Source organism: Leptopilina heterotoma, unplaced genomic scaffold (assembly GCF_015476425.1).
Source record: "Leptopilina heterotoma isolate Lh14 unplaced genomic scaffold, ASM1547642v1 Lhet_268, whole genome shotgun sequence".
NCBI classification, from domain to species: Eukaryota; Metazoa; Arthropoda; class Insecta; order Hymenoptera; family Figitidae; genus Leptopilina; species Leptopilina heterotoma.
The window spans coordinates 1,486,045-1,511,514 of record NW_025110977.1 but is presented as its reverse complement, the minus strand read 5'-3'; the positions used below and the strand labels follow the sequence as shown (position 1 = coordinate 1,511,514).

Sequence of the window (25,470 nt, the reverse complement as noted above, 5' to 3'; positions counted from 1 at the left end):
TAAAAAATTTTCATAAATTTTATTATTTAATCATTTATAACCTATATTGATCGTCATTGAAAAAATTGAATATTGTTAGAAAAAAAATTTTAGAAAATTACTTTTATTTGAAAAAGAAATTTCATTAGAAAAAAGTTTTTTAGAAATTCACCTTCATTAGAAAAAAAATTTTTAGAAAATAAAAAATTAGAAAAAAAGTTTTTGAAAAACTTTACCCCAAGCTTTATTTTTACTTTATAGTTTACTATTTTACTTCTCTTTTCCCTTTGTTATTATTGCGATAGAAAAAAAGAAAATTTTTGTACTAATAAATATGAAAAAATATATATTTGCTTTTAATAAAAACCGTTTTCTAATTGTTTTATAATAAAAAATATTCATTGAACCATATTAAGACATTTTTTATAATAAAATAAATAAAAAAATATATAATAATATAGTGTAAATAGAAATAAATATAGATAATTAACTATAATAATCTACTAATTCTGTCTTTTATTTATTCTGTTTGACTGATGTAAATTATGAAAAATTTTTCTCCTTTTTATTTATAAAAAATATTAGAAAAATGTTAATGGTTAAAAAAATATGATTAAAAAACAGGAAATATACCCATTTTATGGATAATTTTTTATATCTTAATAAAAATATTGTTCACAAACTCATTATTTTCGTTTGGAAAAAAACATTACATGTTCCCGTTTCTTAAAATTTTTGTATAGAAAATTCTCAATTTTCATAAGGAAATAATTTGCATTATTTCTATTTCTTACAATTTAAATAAACTCAGTTTTTTAAAAATATAGCAAAAAAATGTTTATAAATTCTATTTGTCAATTACAAATTTTAATTGAAAATGAAATTGAAAATTTTTGAATTTTTAGAAAGTAAAGAAAAAAATTTTACTCAAAAAAATGTTCTGTTACATTTAATACGAATTTTTTTAATTGTAAAATTATTCGAAAACATCGATACCTTCTTTTTTTAAATAAATATTTAATTATTATTATTTTCCCATAGAAATTATGAAATTAAAGTTTTCAAAAATTTCAAATTCAAACCTTTTTGAAATTAAACAATTTATAAAAATATTGTTATAAAACATGAAGATATCGATTACTCCGAGTCGAAGACTCGGAGTAATCGATTTCTTCATGTTTTATAATAAATAAATAAAAAGTAACCGAGTGATAAAATAATTTTTTTATATTTTTTTTGTAATTTCTTCAAAATTATTTTTATCCTTTCAATTCAATTATTATTTTCTAGGATTTGTAACTAAAATTCTTCTCTAATTTAATTATTTTTAATAATTTTTAAAGAAGTTGTTTGAGAATTTTCGAAATCCATTGTTTTGTTTAGAATTCAATTTTACGAAATTTCGATTATTAGGAAATTCTTTAATTAATTATATTACCAAAAAATAAAAATTTCAAATAATTTCCAAAAAAAAAATCAATTAAACTTTTTCAAAAAAATTAATTCTTCAGAATTGCTAGTTAAAAGTATGAAAAATTCAAATTTTCAAACATTTTGATTTCAATAAACCTTTTCAAAATTCAATTATTTCTAAAAATTTGCGTTATAATGCTTTTAAAATTCAATTATTATCTAAAATTTAAACTAAAATTCATTTTTAAATCAATTTTTATTAGAATTAATCTTTAATTCTACGAGAAATCAATTATTTAAAACCAGAAATAAATAATAATTTATTGAAAAATTGAATTTTTTTAAAAAATTTATTTATCATAAAGAATTTTATCAACAAAATTTTAAATAATTTAATTAAATTTTTCTTTCTGCGATGCTTATTTATGAAAATAATTAAATTTCTAAAAAGAATTTTATTATTTATACGAAAACAATTGAATCCGCCTGTACAAATTTTATTATTTATTGAAATAATTGAATTATTGCGAAGAAATTTATAAAAAAAATTTGTTAATTGAATTACTGTGGAATTTTTATTATTTTTGAAAATAATTTAACGTTTGCGTAGAATTTTATAAATTTTTTTTAAAATAATTTAATTCTTTTGGAAAATTTTATTCAAATACTATAGATATTGAAAATCATTTTTGAAAAAAATTGAAATTTTGTTAAGAATTTTATTAAAATTTTTGAAAATAATTGAATTTCATTGAACACTGAGAAAAAAAATTATTTGATTCAAACAAATTTTGTTTAAATCAAACTTAAAATATCTTTGCTATACAGTCAAACATATTTAAGTTTGATTCAAAGATATTTTCTGGTTCAGTTTAAGAGATTATATATTGAAATCAAACATAAATTGTGATTGATTTTAAATTATCTGTAGTCAACTTTTAAGTTTGATTCAAACATAAAATTTTTAAACATAATTTTTGTTTAAACCGTAAACAGAAAATATGTTTGAATTAAATATAATTATTCAAACAAATAATACTTTTAAATCAATGCAATAGATATTTTCTATATATTGAGATTAAACTTACAAACTAATTTCAATTAAACAAAATCGTCTAACATTATTTTTGTGTTTCATTTAAGTATAATGTTTTCTCAGTGAAGAATTTTATTATTTATAAAGATAATTGAAATTTTGACGAGAATTTTTTAGAAATTTTTTAACATATAATTGAATTTTTGCGAAAAATTTTATTACTTTTGAAAATAGTTGAATTTCTACAATCATTTGTAGCTCCACCAAAATTAAATTTTTTTTTAGTGTTTTTAATTAATATTCTTCTATAAATCCATTATTTTTAATAATTAATTAAATATAATTGTGACGCTCCACGAGAAAAGGGACCTTATGACAAGAGTAAATAAGGTCCTTTTTCTCATGGAGCGTCACATATATTAATAAATTTTACTAATTTTAGAAAATTTAAATTATAAGTGTTGCAATACGGTTATGTATTAACAATTCGATCGTAGATTTAAATATAGTTTTTATTTTTAATTGTTTCATTTTTACTTACAGTTGTTTATAATTTAAAAATTTTTAAACTTTAGTTTTAATGTACCCTGTTTTAATTGAAAGAAGAAAACTAATAAAGTCGATAAAAATTAAAAATTCAATTAAATTTGAATCGCAATTTATTTTTTTCCCTTCCCCTCTCTAATTTCAAAGCGGCTTTTTTCCATATTCTTTGTTTAGAAAACCTAATAAAATACACATTAAATTATTTTGTATATATGAAGTGGCTAATGGGAAAGCCATAAATATCATTTTCGTAAATGTTTAAAACCTAAAATACTGGAAGTAATGATTCTATTAGTGAAAAATACGCGGGGCATATCTATGTTATATTTGTGCTTTAACATGGCGCATAAACTCATCAACTTTTAAAGAAATTGCAATTAACTTATAGTTTTGAAAAAGATGATGAGGCATCGACTTTTGGCATCGGAATATTATCGTATGCGGTTCAAGATAGAAGAGGAAAAAAAAGAAAATATTAACACTTACGATTATCCCTTAATGATAAAAGTGCACATTTTGTTTTCCTTTCAGATATTGTTCTCAGATTTGTTCCCCTTATTTTTATCTATTACTCTATACTCTATTACTCATTTTTGGCTCGTGCCCAAAAAGTCATTAAAGGACATAACATAAAGTTGTAAAACAATTATCTTCCACGTGATACGGTGCATTAAAATAAAAATCTTTCCTTTAAATCTTAACTGTATAAAAATTTCTTATACAAATGAATTCTTATAATAAAAAATTAAAATTTTTAATTAAAAAATAATTTTTTTTCTATATTTACAAATAAATTTAATTTATATAATAAGCGTAAAAAAATGACGCATAAATTAAGAAATAAAATATTATTTTTGCTATTTTGAAAAATATTAAGAAACCATTTAGAAATAATTAGAGAAAAATATTTAATCTCTCCATCATTATTTTTTGTGTATATATACATTTTTTCGGTTTTAGTCTTGATGGGAATATTTATAAACTTTATAAATTTATAATGAAAAAATATAATTAAAAAAATGATATAAGAACGTTAAAAAAAAGAGTAATTTCAATTCTTATATTAAATAGTTTTTTCGATTTTTTTTTTTTTAATATTATTACTTTTTCAAAAAAGTACAATATTTTCGATAAACGATCGCGAAAATATAGAATGGAAAATAGAAGGAAATTTTCATAGAGAGAGATACGTATATATAGTATATAGAAAGAGGGATGGCGAGGCATTGCGTGTAAGTTTGATGCGATTATTGATTGCCAGCTTCTGTCATTGACAGCCTGTCATATATGGAAAACGGCGACACTTTTTTCGTTATTCGTCTGGCACAGTTCATATATATGCACGCTTCAAATAGCGCAAATTCTCAGCAAGCGCAATTTCTGTTTTTATATACAGTTCAATATTATACTTTCAAGCATAATTAATTTTTATAATTTTTCTTGCGAGTTTTCATCAATTTTTCTTTTCTTTATTTTCTATTATTTTATTTTTTATTTATTTTACTAAAAAGTAAAAACATTTAATTTATTGCATTAGAATATTTTTTTATAAGTTCATAGCCATTACATTCAAATAATATATATTTAAAATAGTCACTAGCAACAATTCGTATGCGCTAAAGCGCGCGGCTAACTTTTTCCTGCGTTTTTTTTTAATAAAATTTTCTAATTTTTAAATTAATTAAATTTTAATTAAATTAATTTTTTTTAAAACACTAAAAAAAAAATTCAATTTTGGACAAATTACAAATAATTGCAGAAATTAAATTATTTTCAAAAAAAAAATAAAATTCTTCTTATAAAATTCAACTATGTTTAATTATTTTCATTCATATTTCATATTTCAATTATTTTCATAAATGCCAAAACAATTCTTAAACTAATTTCAATTTTCAAAAAATTTTCTAATTTTTAATGATTTTCAATATTTAAGATTTTAATAAAATTTCCCAAAACGATTTTAATTATTTAAAAAAAATTTTTTTTAAATTGTATGCAAACATTTAATTATTTTTATAAATAATAAAAATTTCACAAAAAAATTCAATTATTTTCATAAATAATAAATTTCTTTTAAGAAATTTAATTATTATTTTCATAAAAAATAATCTTAAATTCTACAAAATAATAATTGAATTAAAATGATGAAAATAATTTTGAAGAAATTACAGTAACAATATTCTTATAATATAAAAAAATGATTTTATCACTCGGTCATTTTTTATTTATTATAAAATATGAAGAAATCGATCACTCCGAGTCTTCGACTCGGAGCAATCGATATCTTCATGTTTTATAACAATATTTTTATAAGTTCTTTAATTTAAAAAAGGTTTAAATTTGAAATTTTTTAAATGTCTTAATTCCTGTGGAAAATCCTGTTCCAAAAATAAGATTAGAAATAGAAATTGTGCAAATATTTTTCTTCTTTTTCTAAAACAAAATAATAATTTTGTTTAAAAAATTGTGATTCATAAACAAGAATAAAGCAAAGTAAATAAATTTTCAATTTCTTAATCACAGTTGTTTAACAATTTTCTAATTTTGTTTGGAAGTAAAGAATAAAAATCTGCATAATTTCAATTTGACAAAACATAATTTTTTAACAAAATTTTAGTCTTTTAATGAAAAGAGAAAAAAAATTCTGATGATTCTATTTGTCATTAAAATTTTGAATTAATTATAAAATAAAAATAATTATAACATAATAATATAATATACAATCTATCTAAAGATAACAAAAAAACAAAAGTATAAACAAAGACAGCTTCAGAGTGGGAGAGACAGAAAAAGTGAATGAATGAAAGAACATTCAAATTATTATAGTAAATAATTAATTAATTATAGTTGATTAATTAATATTAATCTCCGTTTTCTTTCATTCATTCTATCCGCAGTTTGAAATTAGTTTCTGTGTAAGCTTTTGTTTTTTTTTTTCTTTAAAAAATATTGTTTGACAAATCGAAAATGTGTAGGTACTTTTTCATGATTTTTTTTATTATTTTTATTTAAACCCTTTTTTTTGTTATATGCTTTTTTTCTATAACAAATTTCGTTTGACTGATCTACATCACTATGCAAATTATTCTCCTTTTTATTTATAAAAAATACTAGAAAATTGTTAATTATTAAAAATTTTTGATTAAGAATTAGGAAATATGCCCATTTTATGCATAATTTTTATTTCTCAATAACAATATTGTTTACAAACTCATTTTTTCTTTTGTGAAGAAAAAAATTATATATTCCCGTTTCTTAATATTTTTGTAGAAAATTCTCAATTTTCATAAGGAAATAATTTGCATCAATTCTATTTCCTAATTACAATTGCGTTTTAATAAAATTTAAAGTTTTTTTTTAAATAAAGGAAGAAAATGTTTATAAATTATATTTGTCAATTGGAAAATTTAATTGAAAATGAAACTGAAAATTTTTGACTTTTTAGAAAATAAAGGAAAAAATTTTATTGAGAAAAATGTTCTGTTAAATTTATTAACGAATATTTTTAATTGTAAAATTATTCGAAAACAATAATTTCTTTTTGAAATATGTTAAATATTTAATTACTATTATTTTTCCATTGAAATTAAAATTTTAAAAAATTTTAAATTCAATAACTTATGAGAATGTTTTATAATATTTAAAGTGGATCGAGTGTTAAAATAATTATTTTATATTATATGAATATTCTTACTGTAACTTCTTAAAAATTATTTTCATATTCAATTATTATCTAAAATTTAAACTAAAATTCATTTTCATATCAATTTTTATTAGAAAATTGAAAAATTCTACGAGAATTAAATTATAAATACAAATTAAATTATTTATTGAATAATTGAATGTTTCTTGAAATTTAATTCATATAAAAAATTTTATTAACAAATTTTTAAATAATTGAATTCTTTTGACAAATTTTAATAAAATTTTTTAAAATAGTTACATTTTTCAAGAAATTTAACTAAAATTGTATTTAAAAATAATTGAAATTCTGCGATGAGTTTTATTTTTCCTAAAAATAATTGAATTATTGAGAAGAAACTTATAAAAAATTTGTAAATATTTGAATTCCTGTGAAATTTTTATTATTTATGAAAATAATTAAATGTTTTCGTATACAATTTTATTAAAATTGTGTTTTTAAATAATTGAATTCTTTTGGGTAATTTTATTAAAATAGTAGATATTGAAAATCATTGAAATGAGGAAAATTTTTTAAATTAATGAAATTCATTTACTTAAATAAATAAATTGAATAAAAAATTGTATGTAATTACTAAATATACTAGTTGTCTATAACTTATCCATAGCAATTATTGTCTCAAAATAAGAAAAAATTTTTGAACACTGAGTCAATATTGTCAACTCTGTCGCAAAATGTTGTTGCAAATTCAGATTGGAGCCTTTATAGGGTTCAGTAAAAATATAGGAATCAATATATTTTAAAAAATGTGCGGACTTTAATAAAGTACTGAATATCTTATCAATGAAGGCGAAACGATATAGATATTTGAAAATAGGAAAAGACAGGGGTTGTCACCCTTTATATATATATACATATATAAGTAGGGTGGGAATCCAGCCATCTTGAATGATGTATGGCGTCGGTTACGAGGTCGACTGAGCGGCCATCACTCAATGATGATGAGTTTTATAGTTATATTCCACATTTATGAATATGTGCTTATTTTAGAAAAAACTCTCGATTTTAATCCTTTCTTGAGAATAATTTTTTTTTTCTGAAAAAAACCTAAAAAACTTACAATTCTGAAAAAATATTTAAATATAGAACAAAAAATCAATTAAATAATATGTAGAACAAAGAAGTAATTATGAACACTAGAAAACGGAAAGTTTTGTTTCGAAATTGAAAAAAAATGATTTATTTAGATTTAGAATATTATTATTTCTGTTGTCACTGAAAAAATTTCATTCGATTTAAATAATCAATTATTTATTTTTATCAAATATAAATATTTTATTGATTCAAGTAATTTTTATTTAATTCAACTATACTTTTTAAATTTCAATTTGTACTATTTTTAACATTTACTAATTCAAAGTAAAAAGTCAGTCACTAATTTAAATTAGTAAACATTTTTACTAATTCAAATTTAGAGTGTAAATTTAATTTGAATATTTGAATATAATTATATTTTAATAATTCCAGTATTTACACAAATACTATTTAATTGACTCAAATTAAAATTATTTGACACAAATAAATATTTATTTGACACGAATAAATATTTAATTGATAATAGACAAGTAATCGTTTACTTGATACAAGTAAATATTGATTTGCTAATATACAGTTAATCGTTTCCGTGAAGCAAATAAAAATGTTTATTTGATAATGTACAAGTATAATTGTTAATTTAATTCAAATAAATTTTCTGTTTCTCAGTGCATTAATAAAGAAAAAAATTATTTATTTATATTTTACAATAAAATTACATTCTAATAGGATTTATAAAAACAAAAAAATTTACTGTTGTAAATTAATAAGTTAATTTTATATTTTTTATTAAGAAGTTAATTTTACTTTTTTTGTTAAAATTTAATTTTCTGAGATTGATATGTGTAATAATAAATATAGAAGAGGGGAGAATTTTCTTTTTGGATGGATGCATTTTAATTCTGGATCTAATGTGCGATAATTCTCTTTTGGGGTTATGTCGCCAATTTTACAGGCACCTATTTATATGATGTGGTGTAAGAGTGTTAAAAATTAAGGAAGTCATGTCTTAGGTTCAGTCAGGTATAAGAGTTCTTTTGTGCGGGGAAATATAAATCTTTCGGTGGTCTAGACATAACGTAAGTCTGCAGACTGTATCAGTTAACAATAATATTTAATTTTGTCAGATGCTTTTTCAAATTATTACTTTTCTTTTCATATTTTCTTGGTTCTTATTCCATTATATGATTGTTTCAGAAAAATGAAAAATGAAAAAAGCGAGAAAAAGGCGAAGAAGAGAAGAAAAGAAGAAGACGAAAAAAATGAACCAAAAAAAGAAATAAAAGGAAGAAACAAAAACCGAAGAAACAATAAAAAACAAAAAAGAAGAATTAAGAAAGAGACAAAAAAACTAAGAAAATAAAAAAAAGAAGAGTAAAAAAATACAAAAAAAGAACAAAAAAATAAATAAGATGAAGAAACGAAAAAAAACGAACAAAAAAGAAGAAACAAGAAAGAGACAAAAAAACTAAAAAAAAAAATATAAATGCAAAGAAGAGTAAAAAAATACTAAAATACTGAAAAAAGAAATTTAATAAATTAGGAAAATAAATTCCACACATAAGAAAAAAAAATAAATTTATTTTACGGTTTTAAAAAGGAGGCGTAATTGTCTTTTGAAAAGAGGAAGGAAATCGATTCAGTGCCACGTATAAATATTTATATGAGTATCGAAAGCTCATTATTTTACCATTGCTAAATAATCCCCTGGTAGATAGAATTCTGGAATATTCTATTACCCGTCTCCAAAATCATCAACAAGAACATTATTCAAACATAAATATAGTTCAAAAAAAACATTCTAATACATACATAAATTATTAAATCCGTTTTATTTACAATTATTATAAGAAATTAATTTTTATTATATACTGTCAATTTTTTCCCTACAAATTAGGCGCAGAAAAATCTACCCTAAATTTCCAAATCGAATTTTTCTTTATATAAAAAAAATGTCCTTGTACTTTGAATAAATAAGTAAATAAGATAAAAAAATAATATAATAAAAATAATAAAAAAATAAAGAAAAACTAAACTAAAATTTCATTTTTAAAATCTGTTTAAATAAATTTGTTAGAATATAGATGAGAGTAAAAATTTATTCACAAAATAAAAAATTAAAAATAATAAATTTCTATATAGTAAAACTCATTTGTCAAAAAATCTTTTTATAACGTTATGAAAAAAAAAATAAAAAATTCTAAAATAATTAAATTAAATGAACTAAAAACAGGGGTAAGAGAAGAAAGTAAAAAGGGATAAACAAAGAAATAAACAAAGGAGTAAACAAATAGTACGCGGAGGAAAATATAAAGAAACTTTTACTACTTTTAAAAGTAAAAAATTTTTGGTAAAGCATTTCTGGTAATTTTTACTATACTTTTGGAGTAAATTTTTCTACGTTCGAAGTAAATATTTGTAAAAATTAGTAAAATTTACTTCGAAAGTAGCAAAAATTTACTCCAAAAGTAGTAAAAATTACCAGAAATGCTTTACCGGAAATTTTTTACTTTAAAAGTAGTAAAAGTTACTTTATATTTTTCTCCGTGTAGTAAACAAGGTTGTAAACAAAGGAGTAAACAAATGTGTAAACAAAGAAGTAAACAAGGGAGTAAACATGGGAGTAAACATGGGTGTAAACAAGGGAGTAAACAAGGAGTAAACAAATAAGTAAAATAAGTAAAAAAAAAAGTTTGAATAAAAGGAGTAAAAAAAAAAAGATTTTGGAAAATGAAAATCGCGATATCTACTTTTGCGCATCGCAGAGATATATGTAAATTCCTTGGGCGAGGTATAATATTGGGCCGATATTCGGGAGTCTCTCTACATATATATATTTCCATGGAATATATTTTTTGCACGTCACTCACTACAGCACGTGGCGCACACCAGATCGATCGAAATATTGCCAGGGATTCTCTGGGAGTCTGATGTGCCTTCCCGGAGAAATGCATAAATAAGTACATTCTCCCTACACTGTCCCTTTTATTCTTCGGTCAACTTGAAATTTAATAAGCTCCATCATTTTTTAAAATGCTATAATTTTTCATTCCATAATTTTTTCAATACATTTTTTATTACATATTTTAATTCAGGAATATTTATATTCTAGATTCTATACATATTCTATATAATTGAATATTTTAATATGTATCTTCGTTATGTTACCTATTTTAATATTATTATCAGTAATTTTTTGAGAAATTAATTTTTTCATTATATTTTCTTTATACTTTCTATTATAATAATGATGCGATATTATTAAAAATATTATTAAAAAATTATTTAAAAATTATAATTTATTAATATTATCTATAAATTTTATAGATTTTGAAATACTTACAGTTATCAAAAATCTCTTTAAACAATTGTCAAAAATTATTTTTCATACATTTTAGGTTCACTTTTCACTGTCAGTTTGTAAACAACCGACAATCATATCAATTTTTAATTTTTATTCAAAAAAGTGAGAGGAATGACGGGTGAGAGGAATGACGATTTCAACATTTTTTAATTTTATTTAATTGACAAATAATTTTCCTCTAGCTTAGAATGCCCTATCATGTTTATAAAGGATAACTTTATGTGAAAAAAATTTGCGATCAATTTATATATATTAATATTGTTTTTATTAGGGGTGAGAGGAATGACGCTTTAGGTTGTGAATCTCTGCTTATGTCTCAATTTTAATTTTTTTAACGCAAAATAATAACATTTTTTAAAAAGTAACTTAAGAAATTAATATTAGAGATGTTAATTTAAATATTGATCACAATAATTAATCAATATCTCTACCCACAGCAAAAATATTGGATAATATTAAACGAGTGAGAGGAATGACGCGGTACTACATGACAAATTTCATTTTCTATATTTAAAAAAACTACACGACATATTTTATTTATATTTTTGAAAATTATTCTTAAATATCATAACTTTTAGAAAAAATTAATAAAGTACCAATTTTCATGTTTTAAATAATTGTTTTACATATTGAAAAAATGAAAAGCACTTAGATGACAGGTTAGAAAATCGATTTTGAGGTGGTAAAATATTTTAAAAATGTATTAAACAATAAAATTTTACAACTTTTTCTTGCAGAACATTTAGAAAAAGTGATAAAATAGGGAAATATGACTTGGTATTTTCCCAAATGATTATAATTATTTAGAAAATCTTGATTACATGCAAAATGAGGTTTTTTGGAGAATCACCCATAAATATTTAAGAAAATGAATAATTTATTTAATCAATAATTTATATAATTGTTCGCTTTTTAATTATAAAATATTTGTTTGTTAATATTAATCGTTAATATTTTTTATGCTTGATTGTTTCTTTATTAAAATTGTTCTTATAATTACTATTGACACAATATGTATTATACTTAATTAATATATAATTAATAATGAAAATTGTTCGCTTATTAAAATAACATAATTGTTCATTAATACAATTTTTATTATTATAAATATACTGAAAAAGATAAATAATAATTAATATAATTAATAGGTATAATTTTAGTGTTAATTTAATTGTTAATGTTAAATTAATAGTTAATTGTAAGTAATAGTTCGATTATATAATTATATAATTGGTGCTTAATATAATTCGATGTTTGATTCTCGATTCTTTGAATTATACAATTATTTTTATAATTAATTAACATAATCTTTATTGCATTTAATTAAATATAATTGTTCTTTCATTCAATTAACATAATTGTTGTTATGTGTAATTAAAGCATAATTATTGATTAATAAAATTTTATTGTTAGCAGCTTGATTGCATTTACTAATTTAATATAATTAATATTAAATATTAATAATATATTAGTAATAATTTGTATTGTATTTAATTATTATAATTGTTACTAAGTTACTATATTTATTTGGTTTATAAGAGTTTAAGTGAACTTTTTATTGAAATTTAAGAAAATCTTTTAAATTGACTAGATTCTCACATTCAATAATCAATTTTTATAATAAATTTTTCACTATATAGTTTTACAGGGCAGATTCTCAGATTTATTTAATTTTCCAAATAAAAATTTAATTAAATCTATATTTAAAATAATTGAAACTATAAACTAATTTTTTTACTTTCCTAGGAGTATATTCAAGTGGCCTTTTTAATGAAAATTTAAGACAGTTAATATCTAAATTGACAGAATTCAATCGTTTTTCTGCAAATTTTACTTTATTTTGTGCTTAAAATTATTCTAACAAACCTAAATTATTTAGTTTTCTAGAAGTTCAAGTAGACTTTTGGAAAAAAGTTTGAGAAAATAATCCTCTTAATATTGATAATATTCTCACATTCACTCAATTTTTCAAAAATGCTTTAAGTCCTTTAAAATAACCATTTTAATAAATTTAATTGACATTATACTTTATTTAATTATAATAATTTTTTAATTATACTATTATATTAAAACAACAAATATACTAATTATTAATTATAATATTCTAATTATACAGGTGTAATACAACAACAAATATACTAACTAAATAATCAATATATGTTTGCTGTTATATTCTACAAGTATAATTATAATAGTATTATATTAGAGTTTAAATAATTATATTATACCAGTACAATTATAATATTATTGTATTATAACTTAATATGATTATAATATGAAAGTAAATGAAAGAAACCACATGTTATTGTGTATGTATATATATAAGTAATTTGTAGACAATCTCATTATATGCATTTATTCGCTAATGAGTTCTTTACGTTTTGAAAAAGGATGAAAATCTATGAAATTTGTTTAACACGTAAATATACATACAATAAGAAATTTATCGTCACACGTATTTTATATAGGTTTTGATCCTTATGGGCAAAGAACTCATTAGTGGCCAAACACAATGTGACTTTATCGCTTCTTGTCATCTCCTCTCTACATTATTCATTGCACGTCCATCTTTCTTTCAACAACATTTTTTTTCCCAAAGTGACGAAATATTCTTGAAACTCACTTTACTAATTTTTCCTACAAAAATTGTTTTCAAATCTATTTATTATTGAATCATTCATTTTTTCCATCTTTTTTTTTTATTCTTTTATAACTTTTTCTTACTGAAAAATTTTAACCAATTTTTAAAAATTAATTGTTCGAATGTTTTCGTTTATTTTCAAATCAATTTCAAATTCCCAAAAATAGACGCAAACATTTAATTATTTTCATAAATAATAAAATTTTCTCAGAAATTCAATTATTTACAAAATTTTTGATAAATTCCTTCGCAATAATTCAATTATTTTTATAAATAATAATTTTTTTTTAAAGGAATTCAATTATTTCCATAAAAAATATAATTAAAAATTGTAGAAAATAATATTTGATTTGAAATGATGAAAATATGTTTGAAAAAGTTACTGTAATAATATTCTTATATTGAATTTGAAATTTTTTAAAATCTTAATTTCTATGGAAAAATAATAGTAATTAAATATTTATTTAAAAAAAAAGTTATTTATGTTTTCGAATAATTTTACAATTAATAATAAACTCGTGAATAAATGTAACAGAACATTTTTTTAAGTAAAATTTTTTCCTTTATTTTCTGAGAATTTAAAAAGTTTCAATTTCATTATCAATTAAAATTTGTATAATTGACAAATAGAATAGAATATGTATAATGGTTTCTTTTTCAAAACTAACTTCAAAGTGTGGACAGACAGAAGAAAAGAATGAAATACGAAGATTGTTGCAGTTAAATATTATATTATTTTTATTAGATTTTTAACTTTTTTGTTAAATAAATATCAATTCAATTAATATTTTTATAAAACAATAAATTTGAATGTTAGTTTCACCTGATGAAACCTGATGAAACCTTGATATTTGAAAAATTGTTGCTTTTCGTAATTTAAATCTGCTTTTAGATGAACGAAAAAAAATATTTTTAATTTTTAAAATACACAGAAAATTTGTAGCATATTTAAATTGAGGTTTCAAAATACACCAGTGGCGTCATCCGAAGTTTAACACGAGTATTCAGACCCTCAACTGATAAATTTCTTCAGTAAACTTCTCTATCGACTTACGATGTTGAATTATCTCTCTGTAGAAATTTGAAAATATCTTCATAGTATTATAAACCAGACGGGAGAAATTTTTTTCTATATCTTTACATTTTTTTTCTTATAATATTTCAAGTAAAATATAAAAATTGTAAAAATTATCAAAATTATAAAAATTGTAAAAATTATGAAAAATATAAAAATTATGAAAATTATGAAAATTATGAAAATTATGAAAATTATGAAAATTATGAAAATTATAAAAATTAGAATAATTATAATAGTTACAATAATCTTCTTCAATTTTTCAATTATGAAAGATAATAATCTTCTATAGAAGGTGGTGAAAATTCTATAGAACACAATAATCTTGTATACAAAAAGGGTGATAAAAATTCTCTAGAAGATAATAATCTTCAACGAAAGATAATAATCTTCTACAAATGATGCTAAAAATTCTATTGAAAATAATAATCTTCTTATATAATCTATAATATTCTCTGTTTTATAAAACCAGAAAAATACCTCGTCAAATTTAATTAAAATACAGTTATTTTCGTATATACATGTAAGGGTTGCAAAAAAAGGGGCGTGAGGGACACAAAAGGAGAAATACTATACAAAAGGAAGAAGGTTATTAATTTACTAGCTAGGCCCGGTATATTCATATTTTCATTTTAGTCCCTGTCGAGAGTAAAATATTCCCTCCCACTGCTCTTTTTAGACCATTCTTTAAATTTTCATAAGCACATTTGTTGCTCCTCATTTCTTTTAAAAAGCCCTTTGAAAATTTTCCGCAAGACTTTTTAACTTTTTATATTAAAAACTTTCGGTTTTTTTTTTCACTTTCTTGTTGATTAAATGTTTTAATAAACATTATTTATATTAAAATAGGGAAAAAAAAAAAAATTTTTTTTCTGTGTATAATGAAAAGAAAAAAGGCGGGGGAGAATACATTTTTTTTCTGGCGGCAAAGAGAGAGAGAGAGATGAAGCTACAAATCTTGCGCCAGATTGTATATTTCGTCAATGTCGTCACACACCCCCCCCCCCTCCCTCCTCTTTCCTCATGCTGAGTGAAAAAAAAGAGAAAAAAAGATCTTTTGTGTATCGTTTGAGACTTGAATCGAGACCCATCCTTAATATGAAACCCTCTCTAAAATAAATGGTTATGTTTTTATAAAGACAATAAAGCTCCTCCTATCCATCATACATGTTCATATCGGCATATCCATTGAATTTAATATTGAAATTGTATTTTATTATTTCTTATTTTTTTCAAAAGGTTTTTAAATTTTTTGTACTTTTTTTTATATTTTAGATTCATTTTTATATTTTTGATTTAATTTTATATTTTAGATTCATTTTTTTTTATGTTTTATACTCACTTTTATATTTTAGATGCAATGTTTCATATTATATATTCATTTTTGTATTTAAGATTAATTTTTATTTTTTATATTCATTTTCAGATTTTATATTCGTTTTTAGATTTTATTTTTAAAATAGAGATAAATTATTTTTCGCAAACTGAAAAAATTGTTTTGTTGACTGAAACATATTTTTTCTTAATAATAAACTTTTTCTGCAAGAAAGTTATTTTTTTTGCATTAATTATTATCAATTATTGATAAATAATTATTACTTAGCTATATTTATTATTACTGTTCCAGCGAACAAAATTTAGTTGAACCCAAGAAAATGTATTTTGAAACGAATAATATTTAATTTGAACCAAATAAAATTGATTTGAAACAAATTTTATTTTAATTAAATATTTATTTAACTGCGTGATAAACGTGTATTTGTCCCAAAACGTACAAAAATTTTTTTTTTGTTATGAATATAAAATTTTATTTGACACACAAAATTTTTATTTGAGACAACCCGCAGGTGGAAAGGTTCAATCTCGAGAAATTGTCGGGAATCTTCGGGTATTTCCCAAAAGTGAAAAATACAAAGGAATTAAGAAAATTCCTTTTGTTTTTTTCACTTCCGGGAATTTCCGGGGAGAGTTCAGAAAATTTCTCTGTCTAATTCTTTGTTCTAATTTGAACAAAGAAAATTTAATTTGAAAGAAGAAAAAATGTATTAGAAAAAAATTTTCTTTGAATCAAATATAATTTATTTGAGTCAGATAAACATGCATTTCTCCCAGAACCTACTAAATTGTTTTTTTTTGTTTTAAATACAAATTTTTATTTGACATAAACAAAATTTTTTATTTAAGACAAACAAAATTTACTTGAACCGAAATTCAATTTGAACGAAACAAAATTTATTGAACCGAAAAGAATTTAATTTAAACGAAGCAAAATTCAATTTGAAACAAACAAAATTTATCTGAACCAAAGGAAAATTTAATTTAAAACAAAAAAATTAATTAGAAACAAATTTTCTTTGAATCAAATATAAATTTTATTTGAGTTAGATAAACGTAAATTTCATTTAATAAGACAAAGAAATTTGAACCAAATAAAAATTACTTGAACCATAAAGAATTTAATTTAAACGGAAACAAAATTTATTGAACTAAAAAGAATTTAATTTGAACAAAAGAAAATATAATTTGAATCATATAAAATTTATTTGTAACAAATTTTATTTGCATCAAATGTAATTTATTTCAGTTAGATAAATGTATATATTTGTCTCGGAGCCTTATTTATTGGTTTTAAATTAAAATTTTTATTCCACATAAATGAGATATTTATTTTTTGAACTAAACAAACTTTAATTTTAACCAAAGAAAATTTAATTGCAACGAAAGGATATTTTATTTAAAACAAATTTTATCTGAATTAAATTTAATGTATATTTGAGTAAAATAAACGTGAATGTAACTCAGAATCTATAATACATTTTTCATTTCTTTTAAACAAAAATTTTCATTAGACAAAAAGAAAATTTTTATTTGAACCCAACAGAATATATTTCAACCAAATAAAATTTATTTCAATGAAGTTTTTTTCTAATTATATTTTTTTGAATCAAATTTTATTTGAAACAAATATATAATTTGTTTGAATCAAATAAACTTGTATTTTCCATTTTGAAAATTTCCTGGGAATTTCTCGAAAATATGAAAAAATTTTTTTGTATTCATCTGATTGTTCACTCTTGAGAAATCCCATGGAACTTTCTCACGTGGTTTGTCTCATTGTCAGTGTCAAATAGTTAATTTGTTTTAAATAAAAATTTTCATTGGATAGAAACAAAATTTTTATTTCAGTTTAATAAAATTTATTTTGAACCCAACAAAATTGACTTGAACTAAATAAAATTTGTTTAAATGGAACTTTTTTTGAATCAAATTTTTTCTTAATCAAATTTTATTTTAATCAAATTTTATTTGAATCAAACATAGTTTATTTGAATCATATAAAAATGTATGTGTCTCAAAACCTACTAAATAGTTCATTTGTCTTAAAAAAATTTTTTCATTTGATAAAAACAAAATTTACTTGAATCAAAGAGAATCTAATATGATACCAAAAAAATGTACTTCAACCAAAGAAAATTTAATTTTAATTTTAATTTAATTTTAATTTTAACCATGTAAAAATTATTTGAAAAAAATTTTATTTGAATCAAATATAATTTATTTGAGTCAGATAAAAGTATATTTGTCTGAGAGCCTTATAAATTTTATTTATTTAAATGAAAATTTTCATTCAATACAAACAAAATTTTTAGTTCAAACAAACAAAATTTTCTTGCACCAAAGAAATATTATTTCAATAAAACAATATTTATTTAAAACAAAATCCATTTGAATCAAGTATAATTTATTTCAGTTACATAAGCGTATATTTGCCTCAGAACCTATAATTTATTTGTATCAAATAAAAATTTTCTTTGAAAATAAAGTTTTTATTTGAACCGCAAACATAATTTAGTTTAAACCAAATAATTATTATCATAATCATGATTATCTGCATTAGTTATGAATTATTAGTAAATAATTATTCTTTACACACCGGAAAAAGATATACTTGACTCAGAGAACACTGAAAAAAATTTATTTCATTCAAAAAATTGATTACTTGACTATTTTATCAATTGAATATTTACTTGAATCAAATAATTTGTATTTGAGTCAATTAATGTATAATTTGAGTCACACATTTATAATTTTTTCAAATTTAATTCTTTTGGGTTCAATAATTTTTTTAGGTTTAACTGCTTCAAATACTGAAATTATTGGTTCAAATACTATTTAATTTATTTAATTAAAAATTAAAAATATAAATAAATAAATTCTATTAATTAATAATATTAATTTTAATAATTAATTTTATTGAATAAAATTTTAAATAAAAATTACTTGATTCAAATAAATATTTATTTGATAATAACCATGTAGTCGGTTACTTGAATCAAATAAATTTTTGTTTCAGTGTATATCATCCTTTTGTTTCAAATAATTTTTATTTGCTTCAAATAAAATTTGGACCAAATTTTTTATTTAGTTGAAAGAAAATTTTATTTGCAATTGATTTATAGATAGATATTTACATTGTTTTTTATTCTTCTGTTAATGTTAGTGATATTAATAATTAATAATTAATATTATTAATAAAAGTTAATATTATTATTAATATTGTTGAGATTGTACATTAAATAATCGAAAATGTTTTTATTTTGAAAAATATAAAATTTTGCAGTGGGGACAAGAAAGGCGAACTCAATTGTCGAATAGAAAATTACCATTCCGATGGGTGTTGTCATTGCGGAATGGAAAAATGCCGTTCTGCCAATGACAATGTAATTCGTTATGAAAACTATTATTCTTTGCTGAGAAAGGATGCAATTGTACCTGCCTCCAAGTGTTCATGAGTGGCTAATTTCCACTTTGCACTTGTACCCAAAATTTAGTGGTGGTGGGGGCGTAAAGGGTATATAAGAAGGCGCCAGGTACTTGCAAAAACCAAAAATCTCTTTTCTCTCCGAAAGGTGGTCATTAAGCACTGTAATCTCTCTCATTGCTTATTTCTTGTCTAAAACTCAAATCGTCAACTCCTCAAGTTTCAAAAGTTTACACTTGTGTCTTTTTTGAAACATCTTGAAAATTTCTTGAAAGTTTTAAAGTTTTCTTTAAACTCTTCCTTGCAATTCACAACATTTGCTTGCAATTCTCAAAAGTTGTTTTCAATTTGAAATTTCTTTCGAAAAAAAAGTGTCAGTGATTGGAAATATGTATTCGAAAATGGCAGCAAAATCAAAATCATCATCATCATCAGCAGCAGCAGCAGGAGCAGCAGCAAGAGCTGAAGCAGGAGCAGAAGCAGTGCCATCAACATCATCCTCAACCGGGAGAATGCCGTACACCAGCAATTTGGGCAGCTCTGAGTTCTGTCTTCCCTGGAGTCAGGAGGCTTATAATTTTGGAAGCTTCACGACAACGCCTGCATTTCAACCGGACAATAATTCAATTTTCGATCAAGGATTGAACTTCTTTTGCCCTGATTTGATGACATCTGATAATTCGAGGACTGATGCTGAGATCATTCGTGTGGAGAAAAACTTTTTGGAGCAAGCCGAAATACTCGAGAAGGCGATTGAAAGAATTCGTAAGTATTTATAATGTTCATTTCTTTTTATTTTCTTGTCAAATTTCGAACAAATGCAAATTTTTACTTTAACTTTACAAATGCAACATTTTTTATTCGTTTTTTGACTCAATTTGATATCTGCAGAAAAACTGTGAATTTTTTTGTAATTTGATTGTAAATTTTGAATCTAAACTTTTTCATTTCTTAACTTTTTCATTTCATCAAAACGTTTGCTTCGAAACACTTTTGATTCGTTTTTTTTTTGTCTCAATTTTATATCCTTAGAAAAACTGTGAATTTCTTAATTTGATTGTAAATTTTGAATCAAACCTTTTTCATTTCTTAACTTTTTCATTTCTATTTGTCAAATTTAACATTTTTACTGTATTTTTCACAATATGAGTAACTATGTTTTTGAAAATTTGTATTTTAAACCGATTTCGTATTTTTGCTTATTTTCCATAATAAGATTAAATATATTTTTAAAAATTTGCATTTGAAACCGATTTAACATTTTTACTTATATCTTCCATAATATGATTAACTACAATTTTGAAAATTTACATTTGAAACCGATTTTTGAACGTAGCCAAATTTTGCCAATGTTCGATTTTTCAAAAATGTCCTTCTGATCAAAAATTTCAAGTCATATTTGCTGTTTATTCTAATTTTTTTGGTGTCAAATATAATTTTCTTGTCAAATTTGGTCGAAATGATACTTTTAGTCGACTGCATTTTGACCTAATTTTAAAATGTTTGTTTTTCTACTTTATAAACCTAAATTTGCTCTCTAAATCTAAATTCGTTAAAATTTTAACTTATCTAAATTTATGATTGACTTTTTGCTTTAAAATCTGTTAAAATTCACTGATTTATTGGTAGAAAAAATTTTTACTGTTGTAAATCGGTAAATTTTGAATGATACAAAAGCAAAAATGCCAGTTCTGATTGAAAAAAGTTGAAATTATTTTAAGATTTGAAAAATTAGTAAAATTGTATTTAAAAAGTAAAATCTACTCTTATACAGCTTACAAATTTGACCTAATTTTTCAAAAATCGATTTTTTTGTCCTTATTTTGTTAATATTATTTTGTTTTAAAAATATTGCTATATTTTGTCATGCAAACGATCAACAAGTACAATTGACCTAATTTTTGTAAAACACATTTTAATCTTGACCTAATTTTGAGTAAAATTTAAAGTTACATTTGTTTTTTCGACTTATTTAATTTATTTTCGAGAGAATTCAAAAAATTGTTTTCGATTCATTTAAAACTAAAAGATACTTTTGACCAAAATTTAAAGTTATATTTATTTTTTTGTCCCATTTAATTCTATTTTTGAAAAAATCAAAAAATTCTTTTCTTTTTGATCTACATTTGATGTTACTTTTGTCGTTTTACCCAACTAGACCGAAAATTTAATTTTTTGATTCTTGTTTTGGGAAAATTCAAAAGTTGTTTTTCTTTTATTTAAAATTTGAAATTACTTTTACCGTTTGACCTAATTTCAAATAAATTTGAAGTTAAATTTGTTATTTTGACCCATTTGATTTCATTTTTGAGAGAATTTAAAAATTGTGTTCCATTTACTCAAAATTTAAAGATTAAATTTTAAATTTAAATGTTATTTGTGTTTGACCTAATTTGACCTAAATTAAAAGTTATATTTGTTTCTTCGTCCCATTAGATTCTATTTTTGAAAAAAATCAGAAATTCTTTTTCTTTTATTCTAAATTTTAATTTACTTTTGTCGTTTGACCTAACTTGACCTAACTTTACAGTTAAATTTGTTTTGCTGTACCATTATTTGGTTTTTAATTTTAAATATTTTAAATTTGTTTTCTTATATAAGTTTAAATTTTAAAGTTACGTTTCCCTTTTGACCTAATTTTACCTAAATTTATAGTTATATTTATTATTTCCCTCTATTTTTTGTTTCCTTTTTTTCTAAATTTAAAGTTACTTTTGCCTTTTAACCTAATTTTACCTGAATTTAAAGTTAAATTTCTCTTTTCATCCTATTATTTTTCGTCTATTTGTTTATTATTCAAAAATTATTTTCCTTTTTTTCTAAATTTAAACTTAATTTGACCTAAATTTAAAGTTAAATTTATTCTTTCTTACCCTTTTTGTTTCTATTTCTTGATCTCCTTTCGTTTTCAATTGTGACGTGTCTTTGGACGATTGACCTAAATTGACCTAAATATAATGTTACTTTCTCTTTTTATCCCATTATTTTGATTCTATTTTTAAAGAAATTAAAAAATTGTTTCCTTATTCTTGAAATTTGAAGTAATGTTTGTTTTTTGACCTAATCTGACCTAAATTTAAAGTTTTGTTTGACTTCTCTTCCCATTACTGTGATTTTAATTTTAAAATCTTTCAAAAATTGATTTTTTTCATTCTAACTTTGAAGTTAAATTTTCTGTTTGTTCTAATTTCATCTAAATATAAAGTCATTCTTTCTGTCCCCTTATTTTTATTCTATTTTTTATATCGTTTTTCTCTAAATTTAAAGTTACTTTTGACCTAATTTGACCTGAATTTAAAGTTACATTTTTCCTCTCTTGACATTACTGTAAATTTAATTTTTTAAATCATTAAAATATTAATTTTCTTTTAAACTAACTTGAAACTTACACTTGCCGTTTGACCTAATTTGACCTGAATTTAAAGTTACATTTTTTCTCTCTTGACATTACTTTAAATTTAATTTTAAAATTATTAAAAAATTGTTTTCGTTTTCTACTAAATTTAAAGTTACTTTTGCCATTAGATCTAATTTGACCTAAATTTAAAATTAAATTTCTCTTTCCGTCGCATTATTTTTTGTCTATACGCAGAATATTCAATAATTGTTTTCCTTTTATTTTAAATTTTTAATTTACTTTTATTTTTTAACCTAATTTGACCTGAATTTAAACTTAAATTTCTCTTTTCGTTTCATTATACCCAATTTACTTTTGAGATTATTCAAATTTTTGTTTCATTTGATTTAAATTTGATATTACCTTTGCTGCTTGACCTAATTTTTGATTTTTTAGTCTCTAATATGCTGTACTTTTAAAAAGTTTGTTTTACCCAAATTAAAAGTAACATTTTGACCTGTGACTTTGACCTAATTTTTGATACTACGTCACTCTAGACTTTATTTTATTTCCTTTTTATGTTACTCGCTTATTTTGTTCGCAAATTTTGACCTAAAGTTATGTCATTTTTAAACAAAAGAATTTGGCTCGTAAAACAATAAACAAATCTGTTTTGCACAAAATTTTTTCTGTAAAATTTGTCTTGTTTATTTCAAAAATAACTAAATAAGAAAATATTTACTAAATAAATCTACTAAACAATTTTAACTTTTAACCTTTCGTTTGAAAATACTTTACTGGATACTAAACATTTATTTTCTAATTTCAGCAACGATAATTCAAAAAGAAGCAGTGATGCAGCTCAACGACATGGCAGAAGCAACCAACGAGGAGTCGGATGAGGCACGAGCATCAACACCAGTCACGCGTGAAATTATTGATACCAACAATAATTCTTTGAAGGATGAAAAATTATTTGTAAATATAGAGCAGGAATTATATAAAATTAAAGCTGAATTAGATTTAGACAACTCGGCGAATCCTTCAAAAGAAACTGCAACGACTTCAAAACAAACTGGAACGACTTCAAAGCAAAATTCAACGACTAATGTTAGGGCTGAGCCGAAAATTAAGAAACCAGTACTTAGAAATAAAAGTAATATTCCACCTGTTCTGCACTTTAATGGCTATCAAAATTATTTTGAATGGCAAATGATGATGTTAAATAATTCGTTAATGAATCATCATTTGGGTCAATTTAACAATAATTATCTTCCATTCACTAGAGCCAATGTCATTGACGTTCATCATTATCATTATCCAGAACATTTATTTGAACAAATTTTCCCAAAAAATCCAGAAACACACATTGGTTATAGTCCTGAGTATATTGCTCAACAAGCTTGTTCAATGGGTATGCCAATTTGTGATGAAAATATTTTTTCACCTGAAAGTCTCCAAGCTAATTTAATGATGGGACCTAATGGTCAACCACAATTCCCCACAATGCTTCATCATTTTAAAGTGCCAGAGCATTTGCAGGAGGTATTGAAAACCAAAACTTTGATTCTAAAACAAGTTTGTTCTTGTTGAATGTGAATTCATAAAAAAAAGAGATAAAAGAGAGGAGAAAAAATTTGTAAACAAAGGGATAATTTAATATTTATTTAATTTATTAATTGATTGATCATTTTCTCAGTCTCGAAAAATAGCTTTTTTTATGCAGTTGATATTTGTGTAAATGGGCTTGCAATATATTTAATCCATTAGATATATAAGTACAGATTAGAAAGGATATTTTATCTACGAATTGTATGTTAACCAGCAGAATTACTTATAATTAATTAATAATTATAATTTTATTTATATACTCTACATATGTTAATTTGCATTTTAGAATTTAATTTCCTATATTTTTATATTCATAATTTATGTACTACGCAATTTGTATTTTTGCAAATGACAAAAAAAAATATAATATTTTTGCTTGTAAAATTGGTTTTTCTTTATTTGTTCTTACACTTCTGAATTTTTTTCAATCTAAAAATATATATTTCTACTGTAATTATAATTACAGGCCTCGGATATTAACATTACAATTATTATTGCAATAATTTTTAGTATAAAATGCAACTTATTTTCAAAAATTTACAATTCAAAAGATTTTACATAAATATTGAAATTTTGTAAAATTTAATTGAAAATAATTGATTTTTTTTAAAGTGTTTTATACAAATTTTTGAAAATCAACTTTTGTAGAATTTTAATTGCAAATTTTGAAAATAATTGAAATTGAATTTCTCGGAAGAATTTAATTTTTAAAAATATTTTTTAATATATTTTGAATAAATTCAATTATTTTCCAACATTTTTAATAATTTCTTCGACACAATTCAACTATTTTTATAAATACTAAATAAATTTTTAAAATTTACAATAAAAAAAGAGTTTCAATAATTGAAATTTTGTTAAGTTTAATTGAAAATAATTTACTTTTTTAAGTGTTTTATATAAATTTTTGAAAATCAACATTATTTAAAGAATTTTAATTGAAAATTTTAAAAATAATTGAAATTGAA

General features: G+C 21.7%; 1 protein-coding gene across 1 annotated transcript; it reads left to right on the top strand.

Moving 5' to 3' along the window:
- Window positions 1–19,693: 19,693 nt before the first annotated feature.
- LOC122503680 lies at window positions 19,694–24,713 on the top strand. Its single transcript, XM_043614312.1, has 2 exons — window positions 19,694–20,319; window positions 23,721–24,713. The coding sequence occupies exons 1-2, from the start codon at window positions 19,944–19,946 to the stop codon at window positions 24,482–24,484; spliced, it is 1,140 nt and encodes a 379-aa protein (XP_043470247.1). The 5' UTR covers window positions 19,694–19,943; the 3' UTR covers window positions 24,485–24,713.
- The last annotated feature ends 757 nt before the right edge of the window (window positions 24,714–25,470 follow it).